The 24078-nt window shown below is 35.7% G+C and overlaps 2 protein-coding genes across 2 annotated transcripts; one reads left to right on the top strand and one right to left on the bottom strand.

Annotated features, from left to right (window-relative positions):
• The first annotated feature begins 354 nt into the window (after window positions 1–354).
• Window positions 355–13604, top strand: LOC137926761 (collagen alpha-1(II) chain-like). Its single transcript, XM_068770461.1, has 23 exons — window positions 355–520; window positions 1005–1061; window positions 2529–2663; window positions 2937–3109; window positions 3902–4019; window positions 4146–4270; window positions 4362–4568; window positions 4753–4851; window positions 5060–5356; window positions 5451–5918; window positions 5993–6154; window positions 6601–6798; window positions 7139–7283; window positions 7860–8120; window positions 8636–8769; window positions 8849–9118; window positions 9335–9550; window positions 9803–10091; window positions 10535–10720; window positions 11370–11591; window positions 11970–12142; window positions 12654–12875; window positions 13458–13604. The coding sequence occupies exons 1-23, from the start codon at window positions 355–357 to the stop codon at window positions 13602–13604; spliced, it is 4470 nt and encodes a 1489-aa protein (XP_068626562.1).
• A 1113-nt stretch (window positions 13605–14717) lies between these two features.
• On the bottom strand, window positions 14718–22964 carry LOC137925524 (uncharacterized). Its single transcript, XM_068768984.1, has 4 exons — window positions 22808–22964; window positions 19675–19880; window positions 15744–15998; window positions 14718–14974 (listed from the first exon to the last, which is right to left on the bottom strand). Exons 1-4 carry the CDS (start codon window positions 22945–22947, stop codon window positions 14793–14795), a joined length of 783 nt encoding a protein of 260 aa, XP_068625085.1. The 5' UTR covers window positions 22948–22964; the 3' UTR covers window positions 14718–14792.
• Between the last annotated feature and the right edge of the window lie 1114 nt (window positions 22965–24078).

Below are 24078 nucleotides of genomic sequence, written 5' to 3'. Positions count from 1 at the left end.
ATATATATATATATATATATATATATGTACATATATATATATATATATATATATATATATATATGTACATATATAAATGTGTATAACATTCTAGTAGTTATTTTTTTTTAAATTAATTTATTGCTTACTGACCGTACTGCTATCTGACCGTTAAAGCCAAAAGTTTGTAGAGTGACGACTACGTACCGGTAGATGCGGCGTGGGTAAGCCTTCCTTCTAAGTAGACCGCCGACTTAATTATGATCGCAAGAAGTCTGGATACTGGATCTTTCAGGAGGCCTATACCTTGCAGAATTAGTATTCCTGTTAATAAGATTGATAGCGATTCGAATATTGTGCGTTTTCTAAAACAGGATGACGTGGCAAGTAAGAACTGCCTGCTTGGCACTCCTGGTGCTGCCAGTGGCTTGCAAGGACCTGGCAGAGGCATCACGCGATGAGATGATTGAGCTTCCGCAAGCTCAAGATCCCGACCTCGTCAACTACGATGACTACAATCCATTCGGGGAAGACGAAAACGGTATTCTATTCATTTATTGCATTTCTTCATTCGAAATCTATATCTTCATGTGTCCTTTTTGCAGTGTGCTTTTTAATTCATTCAAATGCACATTTTTTTTTTTCATTGGTCAGTTTTTTCAATAAATTTAATAACCATTTTATGATGATAATGGCTTTTCACGATGAATATAAAAAATAATTATGTCTAAGAAATAGCCCCACTAGTGTTTAAAAGTACCTGATATTATCACCTCCGTCACTGATATCATCACTTCGGTGATTACAGTACACTTCCATTACAAAACTGTTTCGGAGAATCTTTTATATCCGACTAACAGCATAATATCATCTCAAGAATTGAATTCTAAGTGAAATTATTTACTTAACTGGTATCATGCCGTTAAACCCTGACGTTAGTTCTTTTTCAAATAGTAATTGTGCAAATACACACATATTTGTGTCTTATTTAAAGTGATTTCAAAGTTTTTATTTATTATTTACAGCTATTATAGCGGAACGTGATTTCGTAGGATCTCAATCGACGACCAGTAAGTATTCTTGTATTATTAAAATCCATGATATTTCTGATTTAATTATTTCTATTTGTCATTTTCAGTTGTAACCTCTTTGATACATAATTCTTTCGAAATTTTAAAAAAGTCTGTAATTACTAAAAAGATAAAATGTTATCTAATTAAAAAAGATATCCATTCTTTTTCTAATGTCACTTTAGATGATTTATAGTGATCACTTGTGTTTTTGTAAAGAAAAGAACCCAATGTGATAAAAACTCGAATCAATTTGATCTCAATTATAATTACATCTTTCAACTTAGAATAACGCTACGTGGCTTTCAAATGTCCTATAAAGAAAAGCTCCAAAGCCGTGTGACGAAACTTCCATGTATTCACCGATCTGATTTCTCTCCTTATCTAACTATATTTTAAATGTTCCTAATAATGCTGTTTTGGCAACCCAATCCAGAAATGAGCTGATGCTTGGATATTATGTACGTTATATGTAACGCATACTTTAATATTTTAAAAAATTATGTAAGAAAAGGACCAATATTTAGCCACTTGCGCAGCCAGCCCGCTGATAAATGCGTATGCGGCAAACAATGCGAATTACACAACTGCCACCGTCAAATCACTAAACACGTGTTTCGCCCCTCCACGGGGCATCATCAGGAGTTATGTTACACCGATTAGTGCCAAACACAAAGTGCTTGGCTGGCGGGCGATGCATTTTGTTGCACGACTACCACTGCATGTGCGGAAGTGGCTAAATATTGGTCCTTTTCTTATCTAGGATGTACTTCCGCAAGGTAACGCCTGATTCCGTTAAATAAAAAATTATGTGTTATAAATTACATAACCGCCATTTTTTTCTTTTTTTTGTTACAGGTAGTACTCCCGGATATAGACGGCCTGTTTCATTGCCCGTAACTAGAGGTAATTTTTATTTCAATTTTTAAGTAATAAGGTATAAATATTACCGACAAAAATATTTGTGATGTACCAAATCAAAAGTCGTTTACGTAAAATAAATATGATAACTACTATTAGTATGTAGCGACCCAGGAAGAGGTTTTCCCGGGAGCCCACGAGCTTCGGTACTTGAGGCTAGGCTAGACGCCTTCTCCGCTCTGCCAACTCAAATCTGTGGAAATTGCAAACACCAAAGGGGCATATAGTGCGGTCCAAAAAAAAAAATCTCGATCGTCATCATACTTCAAGCAAATTGGGACTAAAGCATCAAGTACATAGATTTCGAGTTATGGCTAAAGTGCAATAAAACTAAAACTCATGCGCCACGCGACTTCGGGAAGCCTCTATATTGTTATTCTAGCGGGTGTATGAATCCTAATTTAACTTTGACAATACAAGCATTCCGTGTAGAGAAGTCAAGCCGTTTATTTCACAAAACAGTTTATTTAAAATAGGATTTGGGACCTCCCTCTACTCTTAGAGTTTAATAAATATGTTAACAACATGTATAAATAAATATGAAATTGCATCAACTAGCGCCAGCTACGCAACGCTGCGCGGATCTAGGACGGACGTACCTGGAGGGTGAGACGTGGAAGCGAGACAACTGCACTCTCTGCCAGTGCCACTTGGGACGTGTGAACTGCTCTGTCCTCCCTGCCTGTCTACTACGTAAGCTTTTTATTTCGTTATTCCACATTTAAATTCCTACACTGCACGGTCTAGGCGTACATGAAACGGATTATTACAATAGTCGTTGAAAAATTCCTTAATTTTTAAATTTTTAAGGTGAGAAAGACAAACGCAGATAAAAACAGAAACGCAGAAAGATAAAAGCTGAGATATGAAGCATATAATTAAAAGTCTATGTTGCTGTTAGCGGTTCTCAAAGGCGTCGCTCTTCAAGATGATATAGTCGAAAATTTTAATTATTATTGTTTCCAGCAACAGCAACTAGCAGGCCGACGTATACCGCTGCACCTCAACCTTCTACTCCCGTAAGAGGGGTGCAGGGGCCGCCTGGTGATGACGGTCCATCTGGTCCACCCGGAGCACCAGGAGTCAGCGGAGTACCTGGTGCTCCAGGATCACCAGGACCCGCCGGACCTATGCCAGATGCAAGTATAACTTTTAAAATCTTAGACTTATACATCAGGAAAATATATTAAAAAAATATAATAAATAGAGGTAATTAGTTATAAATGTAGAAGCTTTAATGCATTAACAACATAAAACTATGCATAATTCATTTGCTGTCAAGAAATGTATGGTATCCTATCAAAAACCAATGGTTTCAGAAATAAAAAATAACGTAACAATAATAAAATGAGAAAAAGTGTTTTCAAAATTCGCGCTACGAGATATTAAAATTAATTATAGTTTATTATTTGTTCTTATACTTTGTACTGTCAGAATTTATTAGCTTTCACTGCTAGCGCTCTCCTGTAGAAAAAATAGATTATGGTAACATATTCAAGTGTTAACTTAATACAGGATGTGAGAGCCTTAACCATTTTACACCCATATTTAATGACCCTCTATATCTGTTTGTGGTGTATTCCTTTTCAGATACATTAAAAATATTACAAAATCATTATATGAGTATTTTACCTCTTGTCATAATGTAAACGCAAACGACTTCAATCTATTTACTTTATGTAACAAAACTTCGAGTTATCCATATTGTTATGATATGGACAAGCTGTCAATGATCAATTAACATCTGATTTCACGTCGCATTATCCTGTAGAATCCTCATTAAATGTCCATATCGATAGAAGAACAAAGTTCTGAAGAAAAAATCCTGTTCAATTTAGTGATATGTGCTATAAATATAATGTTTTGTAACTTGATTTTTTTACAAATATTTCTTTTCTGGATAGATATTAAATAAAAACATCGATGTCTAGGTTAATGCGTACCTTGCACAACTAGCAGCGACGGCCGGCGGCGACAAAGGTCCTGCCTTTGATCCTTATCAGTATATGCAGGCACCCGTTGGCGCGCCAGGAATAAGAGGAATTCCAGGTAATTTTTCGTGTTGTCATATAACTTTTGTAGACAACACAAAACAATATTTTTAGATTTTCTCTGGTGTGATATACTTTAAAATTAGAAGGTGAATAACGTTTCGCTTATCTTCCTCTTCTCCAGGACCACAGGGTCCCCCGGGCCCACAAGGATTCCAAGGACCTCGTGGTGAACCCGGTGAACCTGGTTTGCCAGGACCTCAAGGACCTCCTGGTGAAAGAGGGCCACAGGGGCTTCCAGGAAAAGATGTAAGTTTATAAAATGCATAAAATATGAAAAATATAAATATTATAAATAATACTTTGTATTTTCAATAAGTGAGGCTAATTTTCTTTTCAGGGATCTCCAGGAGAAGACGGAGAACCAGGTCCCGCTGGTGCCGTTGGACAGCCAGGATCAAGAGGCTCACCAGGTGTTCCAGGCATACAGGGCTTAAAAGGGCATCGCGGATTCGATGGCAAAGACGGCGCTAAGGGCGAACAGGGTTTCCCAGGAGAGAAAGGTCCTACCGGATTACCTGGACAAATGGGACCGCCCGGTCCTTTGGTAAATGTTTACTTAAGTATTATAATTAATAATGACCTTTTATATACTACAATAAAATCTAATTTTAATAATATTCCAAGTACTTTAACATGTACAAATTCTATTATTATTATTAAATTTGTTTGGGTCAACTGGTACTTCTGTTTACCGTATTTGTGTATTTAACAAATGAAATCATATGTAGGGTCCCGTGGGTCCTCGAGGCGAACGTGGACGAGAGGGTCCTCCAGGTCCACCAGGCATGCGAGGTGTAGATGGAACTCCTGGACCACCAGGGTTAATGGTAAGAGGTTTCAAATTATTTAGGATAATGTTATTTTAATTACTAATATTGGATAGGAAGACTAAAATAAATTGAAGTGTAAATATATTTTGTAAGCTATAATTAATCTCGTAAATACTATTAATTAATTTCAAATAAACATAATTAATGGTTATAATGGTAATCAAGTGCCAGAAAGTTTAAAACTTGTGTACTCTTGTGTTTTTAGGGTAATGTAGGTAAACCTGGATCGCCAGGCTTTCCTGGAGCCCCTGGAATAAAAGGCGAACAGGGTATAGTAGGACCTAAGGGAAGTCAAGGTATTCAAGGACCAAGAGGCGAAGCAGGTCGCCCTGGGCAGCCAGGTGAAGTTGGAGCACCTGGACTGGCAGGAAGAGATGGCACTCCTGGAGAAAAGGGAGTACAAGGTCAAACTGGAGCATCTGGACCTCAAGGTTTTCCTGGACCTAGAGGAACGCCCGGTATCGCTGGCGATCCGGGTATCCCTGGAACCAAAGGAATGCCGGTAAGACAACCAAAGCGTTTTTTATTTTTTTCTTAATCTACTTTACTACTTTTTTTTGTAACTTAAATATTAATATACTTAATGTTTATTTTAGGGGCAACCTGGAGATCGAGGAGCAAAAGGTGACGCCGGTATTAGAGGAGAAACTGGCGCTCCTGGACCACGTGGCTTACCAGGTAGTGTAGGACCAGAAGGAAAGCGTGGGAAACGCGGGTTACGTGGACCAGCCGGCAACATTGGCCCGCAAGGAGACCGAGGGTTAACCGGAATGAGAGGCCTTCCTGGAGCAGACGGGCCTTTGGGTCCAAAAGGTCAGCCAGGCGAAAGAGGAGCATTAGGTTTACCCGGATCAAAAGGTAGCACTGGTGATACTGGTAGACCAGGACCCCAAGGTTTACAAGGGCCGAGGGGACTTGTTGGCAGACCTGGTATGACCGGAAAATCTGGTCCTCCTGGCGAGAGAGGAATTCCTGGTGCTGATGGACGACCCGGGGAACAAGGTGCTCAGGGGCTACAAGGGCCTCCTGGGTTGATGGGAAGTCCCGGTGAAAGAGGGCTACAAGTAAATATTATTTTTTTTAACTTTTTAGATTATTTTCGTAACTTTTGTGTGTTATAAAAATGGATAATTTTAAGGGTGAACCAGGGAAAGATGGTGAACCAGGTCAACAAGGGCAACAAGGACCTAAAGGCGATGCAGGACGAGATGGTAGTCAAGGAATTCAAGGACCGCAGGGTGCTATTGGACCAGCAGGAGAAAGAGGGCCACAAGGTCCTCCTGGACCCACTGGTTTCCCGGTAATTTATTTATAGTAAATTTATTAAACAACTTCTACAGTAAATACAAAACACAAAGTGATAAAATTTTTATATTTTACTGCAATTTGTTTTTGAAAATAACATCAATGAACAATTATCGAAAATAACTTTTGCGAAAGATTTCATAAAGCGAAATAATTTAGATAATCAATCATGAAACATGAAAGTGCTGTTTTCTTTAAAAAAATATCAGCCGTTTGCCATTCATAAGTTTTGTATAAAGATTAGAGTGATTCGGTAGGGTTTATAGATTGGTTATAATACATAATTTTGGAGGATTTTTGCGAATAAAAGGACCACAATTTTTTTTATTTTAAGTAACACAGGTTCTTCGTTTTAAAAATAGAATAAAAAAATGCAAGAAAGTAAACATATTTTTGTATTCTATATAGTGTGTTAAATTAATTTAAATAAAAAAACTACAGGGAATGCCTGGCGCTGCGGGATTACCAGGATCTCCTGGAAAAGAAGGAGAACCTGGCGTTGCTGGGCAAACTGGGCCTCCGGGACCTTCAGGACCTCGTGGTGAAAGAGGATTTACTGGTGAAAGAGGAAGTCCCGGTCAACCTGGAGTAGCAGGAGAAAAAGGGGAAGTTGGTTCACAAGGCTCCGATGGTCCACCGGTAAGCTTCAGACAGCACTTAAAAATATATTATAAGATAAAAAGAGAAGTAAAATATGTAAAATGTGTATAATGTTTGATATAATTTTTAAGACACTGTTTATTTAAAATTTATTATATTAACGTCTCAGAAGACTAAAATCGTGATGATTTATGTTTGGCATTATCATGGGCAATAAACAAAGGTTTCAAATTAATTCATAAGCACGCACTAGAAACAAAGTAACAATTTATTAACAAGTTGTGATTTGCATAACTTTTTAGCTTATTCATAAGGTTAAAAAATCCTTAAAGAATTAAATTTGCAGTTTAGTTATTTTTCTTATACAATTATGTTATAGGGACCAGAAGGTCCGAAAGGCAGTAAAGGTCACCCTGGACAACTTGGCGCTATGGGACTCCCGGGCCCACGTGGTATGTCCGGCCTCCCTGGAGAGAAGGGCGAAAGAGGTGCAGCTGGGCCAACTGGACACGAAGGACCTCCAGGTACAATAATATAAGTTATACAGTAATAATAAGTTTATTTTTTCCTTTTAATTATTAACCAATATTTTCTTGATTAATAGTTCACCTTAGGTTTATTTAAGTAGTAATATTTTTGTTCTACAGCGAAAGGCGTCAATTTTTTCTTACGGAAATGTTTGTAATTATATATTTATAATAAAGGTTTCCAGTCTACATTTTTAATTTTAGGGAATCTTTTATCAGTGTCAATAAGGTTTAGAGTTACTGTTTATCTTTTTGTCTAATAGACTTTTTTTAATTAAAAGAACAAAATTTAGTAGTTTTTATTGAATATGATTAAAGAAAACTCAGCTAAATATAGTGTAGTAGTAGTTTTTATAGTAATCAAAACACAATCTGCAATGAAAATTAATTGAATTTAATTATATTTTTGTACACGTAGTTTGGCAAAGAAAGTCATACTTAAAATAATATAAAGTCTAATGGGTTGTTTTTCTTACAAACAACCACAGAATAGAAACAAAAGAATGACAAGTAGGGTAGCCAACGTGTACATTTTAAGAGAAACTTATTGATATTTAAATCGTTTATATACAGGAAGACAAGGAGAGCAAGGTCCTCAAGGTCCGGTGGGTCCTCAAGGCCACCCGGGAGAACCAGCGGAAAGGGGAGAACCGGGCACTCCGGGTATGCCTGGCGAACCGGGGGCACCTGGGTCGCAAGGCGAAAGGGGACAACCTGGATTACAAGGCTCACCCGGTCTCCCGGGCGCACCCGGCTTGACGGGTATGCCTGGGTTGAAGGGGGACAGAGGTTACATGGGAGCAAAAGGTCAACAAGGATCCCCTGGAAATCCAGGTAATATTTTCCATTATTATAATTTATTTTCTTGATAGTATTTGAAGCTTTAATTATTTTTCAATAACTTAAGGGAGTCTACTTTTTGCATCAATTGTAGAAACTGAGTACTATTTACTAATAAAATAATATTGCTTATGATATAACGCTGGCTATAGGCCATTTGCAACCGGTTCTATTGGAAATATCCATGGGAAGCCTGATGAACGTCTCTAGCCGAGGTCCCCGAGGGAGCCCTCGAGCTGAGATACCTAAACGAGGTTTAGGCTTAGCACCTTTTGCGTTCTGCTACCACAAATCTAAAGAATCTGAAAATGCCAATACGGCTTTAATGACAATGAATATAAACTTCTTGAATAGATTTATTTTTGTTTAACCATAAGCAAATAGGAAACCCCGTCGAAATGGATGGTTGAACTATTATGTTTTGCAATTAAGGTCTATTTTACTCAGCTTTTTAATTTTTATAAGCTAATAATTTTAAAGATTTTCATATTAAGTATAATATTTTGTAGGAATTCCTGGAGAAGCTGGACAAAGAGGTCTCGCTGGACAACCAGGAGCAAAAGGAGCAAGAGGAGAACAAGGAATTAAAGGTGACATTGGTCATGCAGGCTTGCCAGGAAGGCCAGGGGAATTAGGTCCTCAGGTAACACTTAAATTGGATTTCATAATCTTTTACTTAAATTAGGTGTACATTTTAAAACAAAACCCTTTTAATTTCTCAGGGTCCACAAGGAAGTCCTGGACAAGCTGGAGCACCCGGAATGCCCGGAGCTAAAGGCACTGCCGGAGAACCAGGTAGGCCGGGTCCAGTAGGACCTATAGGGCTGACCGGCGCTCAAGGACCTGAAGGGCCTATGGGTGAAAGAGGAAGTGAAGGCGAAACGGGACCACAGGGGCCAATAGGAGCTCCCGGTTCAGCTGGTGAGAGGGGACCGATTGGACTTCCCGGAATTGTAGGCCCACCTGGGCCACAAGGACTTCGAGGCTCTCAGGTATTGTTCTTAATTTAAAATTTTCGTGAGTTTTCTTGAACATAAAATTCAAGTAAATCATTGTTTTTATATATCCGACGTCTTTTCACTTTTATTTTGAAGTCGTCATCGTAAGAACGTTTATTAATGTTTGGACAAATTTTTGCTCATGATTTCGTTAATGTTTTCGTATATATCAAGAAATACTGGTTTATATATTTCAAGTGGTAATTGCAGGGCGAAAGTGGGTCTCCTGGAAAACCTGGTATAGACGGAAGTCCAGGACCAATGGGACCTGTCGGTGCCCAGGGACCGCCCGGACCGATGGGAGAACCTGGACCGGAGGGTAGACCGGGGAAACTTGGGCAGCCAGGATTGCCTGGTAGACCGGGCGACAAAGGACCTACAGGCCAACCAGGCGCGTCAGGTCCCGCTGGACCCCCAGGGATGCAGGTAAAATTTTGATTATGAAATAGTTTAAAGTTTCTCAGCATTTCTTTAGCATGTTTTTGATTAACTAATTATAAGATGACTATAAAAAAGTTTTATTCAATTACAATTTGATAATATTTTAATTTTGTATTAATATCTGAGGCACTGCGTCTAAATATTGTTTCAATGATGACATGTTTAAAAATTTAAGTGTATCTTACCCACGTACCTTATTTTTGCGTTAATCGGCCTTATTATTTATGACGGTTTTAGGGTCCATCGGGGCCATCAGGGCCACCTGGGCAGACTGGTGAGCGAGGTCTTAGAGGTGAACCTGGACCATCGGGTGTTGATGGCCCTCAAGGTCCTTCTGGTAAACCGGGACCGCCAGGATTGGACGGAGCTAAAGGTGAACGCGGCGAGGCTGGTGCTGATGGTACTAAGGGCCATGCAGGTCTACCCGGATTACCTGGTATGGTAGGAGCACCTGGAAGGCCGGGAGAAAGGGGATTGCCAGGGCCACAGGGGATTCCTGGAAAAGATGGCGATATAGGACCGAGAGGTACTAAACATTTTTTCATTGATTTTATTTTTGTGATATTGATATCGATTTGTGATATTAATGTTTAAATGAACATGTTACGTCTTAAACTTTGGTTGGAGGATTAGGAATATTCTAAAATAAGAGTTTAGTTATCAATAAAAAGAATGCCTTGCTACGCTGAAAAATTGTGAGAAAACATTTTCCGTTATAAGTTCACGGGCAATTACTAGCTAGAGCTAATATTGAATCAAATTTACTTGGATCATCTATGTTTTCCGTAGAAGATCCATGACCTTTATAAAATACTGAAGATAGCCCCGGATGAGATTTTAGCTGCTGGAAAATCTCTAAGCGAAAACATTTCCTTTTTGTCAAACCACAAATGACGTCTTGACACGATTTTAAGTTAAAACTATATATAATCTTTCTTCTATATAATGATTTCTTTTTGTACCTTTCAGGAAGCCCAGGCCGTGATGGTAGTCCGGGTCCACAAGGGCCAGTAGGGCCTCCGGGAGGTCGAGGTCCGCCAGGCGATTCAGGCAGACACGGCCCACCGGGACCCGCCGGTCCTCCAGGACCCCCTGGTTTGCCCGGCGAGGGACTAGCTTATGATGCTGCTGCCATTGCCGCCATGCTTCAGCAAGGTAACCGGAATTTTAGTTCATACTTGTTACCTAGACCGTATTTCGCAGTATAAAAAATTTGTTTGTCGCAGTCCAACAGAAAAAATGAAAAAAAATAATAATAAGCAACAATAAGATATGTTTTTTTTTGTTTACACGATATTAACATCAACCGAGGATAGGTTTCTATAATTAATTATGTGGTGTGTATGCAAAATGAGAAATGTAATTTTAATGCTTTTTTATTTATCCTATTATTTCATCTTTTTCATCTCATTTTTAACAAATTGGAGTATGTTCCCCCTAAGATTTGTCGCTAGCAACCATGTAGTGATTAATTTTTATTGATAAAGATTATCTACTTTTGATTGACGAGAAGTTACATACTACTATGGTTTACGTGTTAGATTGCTGATAAACTACATTTTTCATGAATTCCATAGCATCTACACTGCTTTTAAAAGCCCAATAAAGATATTGTGAAGAAATCGACATGCCTAAAAACCAAACATCCGAAAGGGCTATGGGCCTTTAGTAAATCTTTGAGAGTAGATCACATAGATCATACTGCAGAAAGAACGAAGGATATCTAATAACGAATTATATCTATTTTAGTTTTTTTTATTATACATTACGAGTACAAAAATTTTAAAAAAAATTCTGTCGTCAGGTTCAGTCAAAGGGCCCGATCCATTAGGCGATGATCCCAATAGCATGCCGCCAAGATTCTTCAAAGATGATATGTCGCCCTCTGAACGCAAGAAAATAGTAATGAAAGCTTATGAACAGCTTAAAGTATCTCTGAACAAATTCTTAAAACCTGATGGAAGCAAAGAGGCACCGGCGAAGACGTGCGGTGACATTAAGTACCACCATCCGGATTCACAAAGTGGTAAGTTTTTGATTTTGCTTGCCTGAAGTTGCAGTCGGTGGAGCACATCGCTCGTGCGGTAGACGCGACGGGGATAGTTCGCAGGAAGTCGCTGGGTCACAGGAAGTGGCTGCATGCAAGTAATGCAGGTAGAGAGGGCGTCTATCAGCTGACCTGAACGAAAGTTTTTTAATGTCAACTACCTATATGTAGCAAAGTAAAAAATGGCCAGGCATGTGTCAAAGCTTTCAAAGAAGGCGACGAGCTTACTTACTGTAAGGATGTTTAGGCTAAGCTACTCCAGCCTCGATTACCTTAACCCGGTGTAACTATAAACGACCAAAAAGTGTCAATCACCAATAATTGGTTAAGTGCTAAAAATAACTTAAACAATTCTAGGACAATATTGGATCGATCCGAACGGCGGTGATATGAATGACGCTATATTGGTTCACTGCGACATGTCTACGGGTGCCAGCTGTGTATTTCCTAAACCGATGCAGTCGCAAGACATCGCATATAAGGGCAAGGAACGCGAGGCATGGTTAAGCGAGATAGAAGATGGTTTCACGGTAAGTACAGATAAAATTAATCTTTGGGCGGTGTTTTAAAGGGGTGGGAACATGTTAAATTCGATACAAGTGACAATGGGTTCTTGCAATCAATCATTCCATGGAATAGGCCTAAGTGCTTTTAAAGCATGGGTCTCCTCAGTCTGGTGAAATAAATAATTTAACACCACGGGTATGTGTTCACCAAGTTTGAAGGTAGAAAGAATAAGCACTTTCAGTGGCAAACTAAAATATTTATTACTTCTGAAATTATTGATTTTTGGATGGGGTGTAAGAATGCCACATCAGTAAAACTTTTAAACTTTATTAACAATTGCTCTGTATTACTTTCGTGTTTTCTTTTTTGATAATTTTTGTTTCTTACCTGACATGTACATCGGTCGTATACTTAGCCATAGGAAAAATTTTGTATATAGTATCAATACTGTCTATTATTTACAATCATTCTGTCTGTCTGTGGTATCATATTTTATATGAAGTGAAGACAATTTTGCGAGAACTTGTTTTCCAGATTTCTTACAAAGCGGAGCACAGTCAACTGACGTATTTGCAATTGATGTCTTCGAGAGCTGTTCAAAACGTAACCCTGCACTGTCTGAACACCGTCGGATACTTCGATCCCGCAACGAAAAATTACAGACATGGACTGAAGTTACTCGCCTTCAACGATGCAGAGATCTTACCCAAAGCAAATAACCGACTTAGATACAAGGCTTTATTGGATGATTGTCAGGTAAGACTAAGTTTTTACTGAAAAAAAACGTCATTTATACTTTGTTTTCCCTTCCGGAGCTTCTACTCTAGTAACATTTAAATTCATCCTCAAAAGGTTAACAAATTCTTCACGAGTACGCATATATAATAAAGTTCCACGATATATTTTACCTGCTTTTTCTGAATTTTAAATTAAAAGTGTTTTATTAAATAAATCTTACTATAGCATTCTAGAAATTTTAGTTAATTCAAATGCGAGAAACTACACCTTATTGACTTATTGGCAGACAATGTATTCACATTATTAAATTCCATTTAAGATCAACTCATCAGCAGATCAACATTCCCAGCCAGTGGTAGCATACTACTTAAAGTTTAACGAATTGACTATTCATAAGTTCTTGTAAATTCACACTAGAATAAAGTTATTTATAATTTGAGCACGGTACTTGTCAAATATACAGTAAATTCACAGGGACGTGAGTTTTAATGCAGGATACCAATGCTAAAGAAACTATGTGTAATCAAATCACATAGTTTCTCATGTATTTAGTACCGTTAATTTAAATAGAAGAATAATTTTATCTAACCCTTTTTCTAGTATAAGAAGCAAGAATGGGCAAGAACTATAGTGCAGTACGAAACTGATAAACCAGGCCGTCTGCCGTTACTGGACGTAGCCGTGCGAGACGTCGGAAGACGGGACCAGATGTTCCGACTAGAGCTTGGATTGGCATGTTTCAGCTAATACCTAATCACTGAACTAAAAAAACAACAAATCAACTTCTTTAATTAAATTAATTTTAATAATAAACGTATGATTACAGGTCAATGAAATGGTAAATTAAAACAAAATGAATTCCTAATATTTTAATGAATCATCTTACATTATACAATATTTGAGGTTCTTTAAACTTGATTTATTGTTTATTATTCGCAATGCTCAATGTCAATGTGACATAAGTCATTAATTACGTAACAGATTAAAAATATATCAAAATCATTTTGCTCATTTTTTTTTCTAGACGTAAATTCATATCCCAAATATATAATATAAGGTTAAGTCAAAATACTGCCAAATGTACTTTTATATGTCTTTTATAGTAACATAATTTTATAATTAATAATGAATTGCTATAATAATTGTGTTCATAAGATTTAAATAATATTATTATTTTTAATTTCTTTTATTATTTTTCTTAATTAAGTACGTAGTAAGGTGCATAAAACTAAGTCGTCACAAAGTTTATTTAATAATTTTAGGAGTTATATACGAAAGTCCTCTTAAGGCTGTGTGCTTTGTACATAATTGTAAATGTCCTACTTGATTATATTAAGGTTTTAGGTAAGTTTGTATAAAATTTAGTTTTACATCTTATGTATTCCAATGTTATATCATTATATAAACATGTATAATAAAATGTTTTCGAATAACTCCGAGTTTTTAAATAAATTTTCTATAACGCGCTCACAATGACTTAATTATTTAAGTCAAAATTTTATTAAAAAAACAGAGAACATTCTTTTAACATCTACCCATAAATGTTATGTCAAACACACGATATCTTATGAAAAATAAATGTACTAGAATAAAAAAAAATTAAAATCGAGCAATAGATTACCTGAAAAAAAAAATATTAACTCCATTACGTTGATTTGAAGGAAATCATAACCAAATTTAAGCTCGATAATTAAAATTTGATATTAGTATAAATGTATAATATCTAAAAAATATTTTCAAACAAATTAAATAATCAAAGCTTCATACAACTATTCGCGAAACAAAATACATTCAAAATTAAATATTTTTCAATCATAATTATAATGTACTCTGAAGTATAACTAAACATTATATTTATATTTTAATAAAGAGTGTAAAGTCTTAAGGACAGGCGTCAACTAAACATGCAAGAACCTTCTAGATTTAGATTTTAAATTATTCGTTGCAGCTGTTCTTCTTAGTGCAGGAAACGAACGGCGGTACATTGCAAGTGCACCTGGTGCATTTCTCGTCCACGATCACTTCATCGCCCACCGACAGTGTGGCGTTGCCGAAAACACACACGGAACTAACAGTGCGTAAATTTAATCCGCGGATCACTTTAGACGAATTCGTAGCTGGAATAAAAATTTTAACTTAGGAAGACAGATATAATCAAAAGTATATTTATTTATTTATTCCAAGGTCATTCACAGTTGACAGGCTCGTAGATAACAAAATATAAACATTATTAAATAAAAAGACGCACGTAAAAGTAATGATAAAACTAAGATCATTGCCATCGTTGTTTAAAACTACATCGTAAATAACATATATGTTATATAACTGGTTAAATTATATAACTGGTTAAATTATACAACTGGTTAAATAAACTGTTAAATGTTTATGGGGAAGCCTTTGTCTAACAGTGGATGTCCTACGGCTGAAGTAAATAAATTAAGTAATAACTTAAGGTTTTGAATAATAAATGCAGCTGTGATACATTTTGATGTTATATTTAAATTGTATCGTATTAAAATGAATCTGTATATTAGTTGAAATCTCTTATATATACCATTTGTCCCCTGCTGACTTCGCGTGGTTAGCGGTGTCTTTTGTGGGTGTTATTTCATAAACTCCATTCTTGATTATTTTAAACATAAAAAATGCCTAATTTTAGACATATAAGAATAGTTTCAATAATATTCACGTTGCATTCTTTAATCAATGCCCGCAAGCCCCGTTGCGGATGGAATTTCCTAAAATTCGTAGTTAATTTCAAACTTCACTTTTGTGAAGTTATTCTACCAACTTAATTGGCTTAGAACTGTATGGTTCTGGAAATTTCGAGATGAATCACAACATAATCTCTTTTATAGATTGATAAATAAGGAATTATATACTTACGACAAGTAAACGCAATGGGACAAACAGAGCTACTGCTCAAAAAGATAGGTGCGCAGTTCTGGTAAAGTTTATCCTGGTAGTGTATCTCGATGCCGCAGTTGATGTCCTGGCAGTACGACGGGTCGTCTAGACTGCCGTTCCACTGAGCAGTACAGATGCAGGACTTGCGACTATTCTTCGGCTCAAAAAGCTCCCCCTCCCTGTATGTTTGACCGTCGACCTCACATGTCTTTAACGCGGCTACCGCATCTTTGCCTGAAGACGAATAATGAATAATTAATAGTACAGGAAATTTAAAATCTCGCTTAATATTGTTTTGTGTAAATGGGATTTTTTTATCTCATCGGAAGTCGCTATCAAATCCTAGCGGTTTTTAATTTCAACCACTTACTATTTTTATAAACACAATTACATTTACAATTATTTCAAAATAAAAATGTGCTTATAATGTCGGTTAAAAAGAAACTCTCTGATCTTTGTGATTTCAAAGCGAATCATTTGAAAATCACTACAAATTACTCTTACGCATTTAGCATTCTCTTACGCGAGTGCTTGACTATTTTGGACAAATTGTTCGGAGATTAATACTTAAAACGGATTGTAGAGTATCTTAGATACTAGAAAGTTCCTGTAAATTGTTTAATGCACTAATTGTAACTAAAATTGAGATGCATGAGTTGTAAATAGGGTGGTTGATTATAGGTGTAAAAGATATAAATGGATGAATGTATCGATCGTTTATCAATAATTAATGTGTATAATATAGTGTTTTATCCAAAAATAATTTGTTTCAGAAATAATAATTAACGTAATGATAATATAGTAAAGAAACCGATTTCAAAATTGGGATTCCTGCATATTATAAATAATTATTGTTTACTATCTGTCCATGCAGACTTTGTAATGTCAGAAGATATCGACATGTCGCAATTCAAAAGAACAGAATAAATTAATGTAACATATTACACAGTTTTTTTTTAAATTCCTCCTGTCTGTGAAATGTTTCTCTCAATTGTTTCCATTCTTCTTTGGATTCTGTCTTTCCTGATACTTTCTTTATTTCATTACTGATTTTTATTATTTCAAAATACTCAACTGATAAACTTGCCACTTGTCAACGAGCAATGGAGTGAATCATGGTAGTAAAGATGAGGGAAAGAATAATGAATATTGATATCAAGAAAACGATCAAGATACAAGACTCAACTGCAATGATTTTATAAAAGGTAGTTTTATTTTTCTTAAATGGCCACACTACACGACCCCGTCACTATTTTGTGACAACTTCCGGTAAAAAGATTGAGAGTGGTGGGGTTGAAACAGCGTTTTGATTATTGAGTCCGGAGCTCGGTCACTCGTTCGATAACCATCGAAGTGATAAGTTGTCTAGTGGTAACTATGCTAGTTGGCCTATAAGAGTATTAAGAGTGGAATAAAAGTACTTAATTACTGTGTTGTGAATTGGAGTTTTTCTGATACAACCACAAAAATAAAAAGACTTATTTGGAAGTGGCCAGGACATATGATAAGAGGAAAGGACAAAAGGAGCAAAATAGTTACAGTGGTATCAGAGGAAAGGAAAAAGGAAAAGAGGTAGACAAACAAAAAGGTGGGACAGTAACATAAGGCAAGTTGCACGAGTAACATGGAGCAGAGTGGCCAGAGATAGAGAAGAATGGAGAAGGTTGGAGAAGGCCTTTTCCAACTGGCAAACGGACTTACAAAAAATAAGAAAACACCAGATTTGTGGAATATATGAATTTAGTTAATATATATAAGTATATTATTAAGTAAACATTATTGTACTTTTTAGGTCCGCATAAAAGGCTTTATTATTGTAACTATTCCAAAGCTTGAAACGGAAAGAATGAAAATAGGCGTCGATCGAAAATAACCTTTGTGCTGACAAATATACTTTAACTCTTTTAAAATTTTTATACATATAACCAATTATTCTGTATATTATGAATTGTACATACGTATATGTATAAACTATATTAGTATTATTATGTGGTGAGAATGGTGACAGTGCATATAATTATTAATTAAAAAAATAATTACAATTTCTTTTCGTATTTATATTTGCATTATCTGTATAGTAAGTAGGAATTTATTTTAAACATAACAATTTCATTTAGTTTAAGTCGTGAAAAAGTGTTCAGTGGATGGATAGACTTAATAATACAAAAATATACCAAGAAGGCGTTTTGTGTGTACTGCTATTCCTGAAGTAAGAATTTTAAAAAAAAATCAATTTATTTATAATTTAATATATTTTAAGTTACTCTTCTATTTTTGATAAAGTAATATATTTGTATAATTAAGTGCATGTATACAATGAAGGATAAGGAAGGAATAAAAAAAGGATTTCCTTTTATAAATTACGTCCGGATACGACTGCAATATATTCTAATCATGTTTGATATTTACGAAAGAACAATAGAACATTCACTGCTAGAAGTTGAATGTCGCTGTGCCTTATACCATTGCATCGGGGAGGTTATGTGACACATAATAATATGTCTTATAACAATAAACTTGTGTTTGGAATATGTCTAGAATCTAGAGAAAGTAACTTTACTTTTTATATCGACTTTCGTTTATTACATTTTTATCGACATTTTCGTAATTATGACGTAATATCTTGTGAAAATGCTTACGACAGTGAAACGTGGTCTCACTTCGAAACCTAAAGGCAAGCTGGCTACCACTCAATCAGTCATAAAAATAGTTATTTCATGAATTCTTTAAGAGATTGAATCGGGAATGAGGAGATTCGGAGAAACGAAATTTGTAGTAGACAGGCGATATTGCACTCATGACATCGCTTGGCTTGGCCCTTAAGGTTGTGGAGTGAAGACCATATGCTGGCAAACTGGTAGGAAATCTATCCTCTAAGTAGACAAACGGACTTGTTAAGATCATCAGAAGACGGAAATCTATGTAAGCCCTATGTTCAATATTCACGCACGGTTCAAATGATTAAGGTGATGAACTATCTCTTAAGAACGCTTCGTGTTGCAAGCATGGCTAAATTGAAATTCAAACGCGCAAAATAATTTTAAACAAATTATTGTGGCCGTAGAGGCCAGCATACGAAGCGTTTTCAAATAAAAGCTATATTAAACTCAATAACGTAGTACCACGTTATATTTCAATGAAAACACATAAAAATGGTAATCTGGAACGCATGGTTTGTACGCGAGAATGTATAGAACAAATGATACTCATTGTGCGTATCGCGTCAATCGTCATTAAGTTAGTTGTATGTGACGTAAACTGAAACTGTTTTGTTTTTGACTACGCGTCCGAAACACCGTTCACCGTTGTGTTACACTACTTACTTAGAATAGAATGTGTAATCGTACGGTATTAGGTTGCATTCTGTTTTATTGTCAAAGGGAATGGAATACGTCGTTTTTGTTTCATGTTTCCAAAAACAATATGTTAATATAGCAATATGATTTCTATAATTGTATTATAATACTTGGTACACAATGCACTTTTAATTTTATCTTCCTATGATTTATAATAGTAACAGTGTGAATTAATATAATTGTATCTTGAGATGAAACATGTCCCTGAACAGACGTCATTTTTAGTTTGTTTCGGAGGGAAAATCTCTAGATAACACTTGATAGTCTTCTGTAGAAAGTGGTTGTGGGATCCCTACCCCTTTAAAATTTATGTATACACTGCTATTATGATTGTTAAAGATCTTATCATCATACATCATCTGCCTCAGAGCTACAGGAGCTAGTTTTGCGCCAAAGTCTCAAATATCTCCTACTCTGTAGACGCTATTTATGATAGAATAACACCATTCACTCGAAGGTCGTAAGGAGCAGCGTGTCCAAGCTAACGGCACCGATGAAAACGGGATCTTTTTCTGTTCTCATTCTTTTTACCTGTACCATGGTAGTCAACTTACCGCAAACCGTGCCAGTACTGCAACACGAGTCTAATTCATATGTGTTGATACATTGCTGCTGCAGATCCGTGTCGAAGGTCTCAACACAGTCAACGGCTGCGCAATCGAAACGAGGCTTATCAGAAACACTGCATATACATGCCAGAGAACAGGAATTCTTGATTGCGTTCTGTGGTATCATTGAACGGTCTTTGTACGGAGCTCCTCTGAAATAAACAATGCTCTGTGTTTAGTTATGTAAGAATGTATTGTTTTTTAAATCCTGGATAAGAAGCAGAAATATTTCAACTAATTTGAAATAACACGTTTGTTTTCAAATAAAATATAATTTGATTTTTTGGAATTTATTAATGGAATTGGATGCAATACAAAGACAGTCACAATACTGAATAGTTACAAGATCTTCATCGCGTCAGCTAAGATTTTTAAACTCTTGCAAAAATTGGATATAAAACTTTTTATGTTTAATTTGCATTCGAATGATTTTTTAAAATATTAGACTTTGAAAAACCGTAAAAAGTGCGAACGACCTTGGTCAATTAGGACTTCAGCGGCCAAAGCAGAGTGGTTGCGTTTCAATATCGCGCTTAAGTAAACCTCAAAGTTAAGCAGAAATAGGGTAAAAATAATACAAAATGAACCGACACTTCCCGAGCTTATCGACGATTTCAGGTCGTAAACAGGAACAAGTACGAAGAAATCCAAAAGATACATAACGACTTATGTTGGAGAAAGTTACCAGTGTATGTTAATGCCGATTTTTGTATTTTAGCTAGTAGTTTATATTATTAAAGGCATTTAAATAGTTGCTTAAATAATATTTAATATTTTAAGTTTAGTTTGGAGCCGCGTGTTGAAAATACAGTTAAAAATAAAACAATATCAAGTGTATAAATTCATATTTGGTATTAACTAAGTCTCAAACAGTTACACCCTGCGATAAGTTTCCCTCTACGTGAAACATAGTAATGCTTAAACTAAAAATCGTTATTTTGTTCAGAACAAAATAGTCTTCTAGGGAAAAGTGTGTATTAATTGCCGATGTACCTCACAAACATTGTCTTCAGTATTCTGTATGGTCACCGACATTTTAAAAATGATTATGGACTTTTAAGACTAGTATTTAACTTCAAGGAGGGTTACCCTCCTGATAAATTAGTCATGCACATTCACACCTAAAAATGATAGACTTATTTCTTTAGATGTATCAAAGGTGTTTGTGATGGAACTTATCATTAACTACGTATACGAAATATTTGTCATACAAGCATATTGTTGCAGAACACGGCAAATCGACAGATGTTTATTAAGAAATGTATTAAAAATTTCACAAAAATGGTTAACTGTGTGAAAGGCGCATTAATTAAAAACTTTATCAGTGCGTCTTGAATCAGAGAGGTTTAACCCCTACTAAAAATAATAATATCATCCGTCATTTCAGCCGTAAGACGTCCACTGCGTAATATATGCCTCCTTAAAATAATTCCAATAGGATCGACGAGAAGCGGCCTCCTTCCAACGTCAATCGAACACATTCGAAAAAAAGAAATAAAAATCGGGCGAAGATTCTCTACGAGCTCTCGATGGATACATAAGTCTAACATCAGGTCAGGGTTAACAGTCTAAGAAATTCGGAAAGAAGAAGTGTGTGGTAAAAAACGAGGATCAAAGAAGCGTTAGGTAAGTCTTATATCCGCGCATCTAGGCAAGCGAGTGTACTTAAAAGGTTCGCCAGTACACCCAAAACGAGCGTATGCTGTCTTCATCTAATATTTATATCTCAGGTACACCTCTTCCTGTCCTCTCGGCAAATAAAATATATTCAACTAGATCGTATTTTAAAACCGATAAACAATGAAGAACTTATTTCTTATATCACATCATAAAACAACTACGGATAAGTTTTTAGAATTGTTTTTATTAAAACACAAAAAGTCTGTCGTCATAGCAAGCAGAAGAAGGTCGTGGAATTTCCAAAAAACGATTTACTAAGGTCACGAGTATCCATTTTGTCGCATTCAATGCTAGGGTAGGGCAAAATGTCTTTCGCGCCTTTTTTAAATATCGAAACAAGGTTACTGACCTTCGTAATTGTTGACATTTGCTTAATTTACTTTTTTATCGCTTTTGGTAGCATCTTATTTGAGTTTTTGGTTAACTGTTTCACGCGACTTTAATAAGATATAACTTTAAAATACTTCTTGAGTTTAAGTTATATTTGTTTAAAAGAAAAAAGGCAAATAAGGCAATTTACGTTCATTATGCTCGTGTAAAATATCTTTTCTGTCAAATCCACGTTAAGAGACAATTCAAAATATATGAATATAAATATTCATTTTATATTCTTGTTCAAATCTTTTTAACGTTGTACCTGATTCCACGCACTGATAAGTCTTGACACAGATTAGATTATATCAATAAGATCACGGTAAACTAGTTCTAGGAATAAACAAATAATACTGGAAAACCATTTGTCAGTGATTAACTGTTATCATTTGAATTAAACTGAATAATTATACTTTTGTTGTAACATTACTATTTTGTAGCATTAGGTTCGTTTAGTAGTAGGGCGCTAATACAGTGAACAATGCTATGTTCTTCTCTGAAGGGCTGTGTTCGAACGGCTATTGAAATTACAGAGTTAATTACACATATCAATCTTAAGTTTTCAAGCGAGAACGGTACCACCTACGATGTTACATTTCTCTGCCCCGTTCGTCCTGTCATATCATTACATTATGTTTGTTTGTATTGTCGTTCGTATATTCATCTATTACTAGTATGTATGTAACCAGAAGAATACCAAAAGATCCTAATTTGATAGCAACTAACTACATCCTACAACTTAAATCTCCGAAAATTCTAAGCGTGCCTTGATTTGAAATAAACCAATTAGAAAAAAACAGGTGATTTGTTTTTTGTGTCACTTATTAATCATGCGTTGCCCTTATCGTTCAAAAATGTGAATTTTATTCCAACTTCGCGTAATTTTCGTTGCACCTTTCAATACTTACTGATCTCTTGAAGGTAACAATATGTAGTTGGACAATAAAATTACTATTATCACGTAATGTCTGGTGAGTTATTGGTGTCACAATAGTTGTGGTTTCAATATATAAATGACGTATATTACCTGTAATAACACATGCTGGGATCCGGATGCAGGTCTGGACAGGAGAAGGCATCAGGACAGGTGGTGGAGTTGTCTGCGTTGGGTAAAGGTGTACACCCGAGCTCCATGTAAAAGCCAGCCATGTTGCATTCGCTGGCCATGTCTGTGACCACCGCACCAACCACTGAAGAACAGATTTGGAGTTGTTCAAGTCAATAAATAAAGTTTAAGGTACGATAAGTACAAAAGGTTGAGTTGGGCAGGCCGCTTGGAAAACTTCAGGGCCGATAAAATCATCACCAAGCTGAACCCGGACGAAAAAAATCTTAACGAAGACCTAGGCAGACCAAAGAAGAGATGGCTGGAATGTGCAGCGAAATACTGCGGCAGTATCACGAAAATTATTTAAGAAAGATGTGGATGAAACAAGACCGTTGAGAAGAGTAATATATTTACAAAGTATGAATTGCGTCAATTTTTACTTATCATACTAAATGATTTTATTAAGTAAGCTTGAAAATATAGTAGGCGTAAAAAGTCGTGGCTACGTAATATATAGATCTTCTAAACTGTAGCAGATATCCCAGAAGCTGGAGCTACCAATAATTGCTGCACTACACGAGCAAGACAGGAATAATCATAGAGTCTCATATTCCATGTAGCTATTTTTTTTATCTGGCTATGGACACAGTGAATTATAAAATCAGTTACTTTAAGAGCTGGATTTACTAATTAAATTTGTGATATACTAAGCGACTGAGTAATAGAAATAGTGACAGCTGGTTGTCGACGCCGAAAGTAGCCATGGTTCTTAAAAGAACAAGAAAGTTAGAATGAAGATTCAATAGAAATAGGAGTAAAAAAGAATCAATACTTAAGGAGTTAATTTTGGAATTCTTTTGATAATGTTATAGTATGACATGCTTTAAATTAATCACCCTAATAGTAGATGATACAATTAACATATAACGTGGCACTATCTAGGCTTTTGTAAGATGATGACCTTGATATATAACATTGGTAAGAACATTACTTGTAGCAGCTTTGCTTCCCTTTTGAAAGAAGAGAGCCGCCACACTTTCTAGCGATTTTGCTACAAGGTAATAATATGTATGTAATTAAGCGTAACAAAACCGTGTAAGAAGATTTCGTAATATAATGAGTTACTTAAAATTTTGAAAAGGAATTATTATATATAAAATGAGGAAGTACTATTATATAAAACTATTGTGTAAAATAACACAAAATACAAAAAAAGAAAGAAAAATAGTCAACAGGAAATTTAAAAAAAA

This window comes from Battus philenor, unplaced genomic scaffold (genome assembly GCF_028537555.1).
Source record: "Battus philenor isolate CCGP_79_NKW_IND1 unplaced genomic scaffold, ilBatPhil1.0.hap1 SCAF_10, whole genome shotgun sequence".
NCBI classification, from domain to species: domain Eukaryota; kingdom Metazoa; phylum Arthropoda; class Insecta; order Lepidoptera; family Papilionidae; genus Battus; species Battus philenor.
This window is presented reverse-complemented; position numbering and strand designations above follow the sequence as displayed.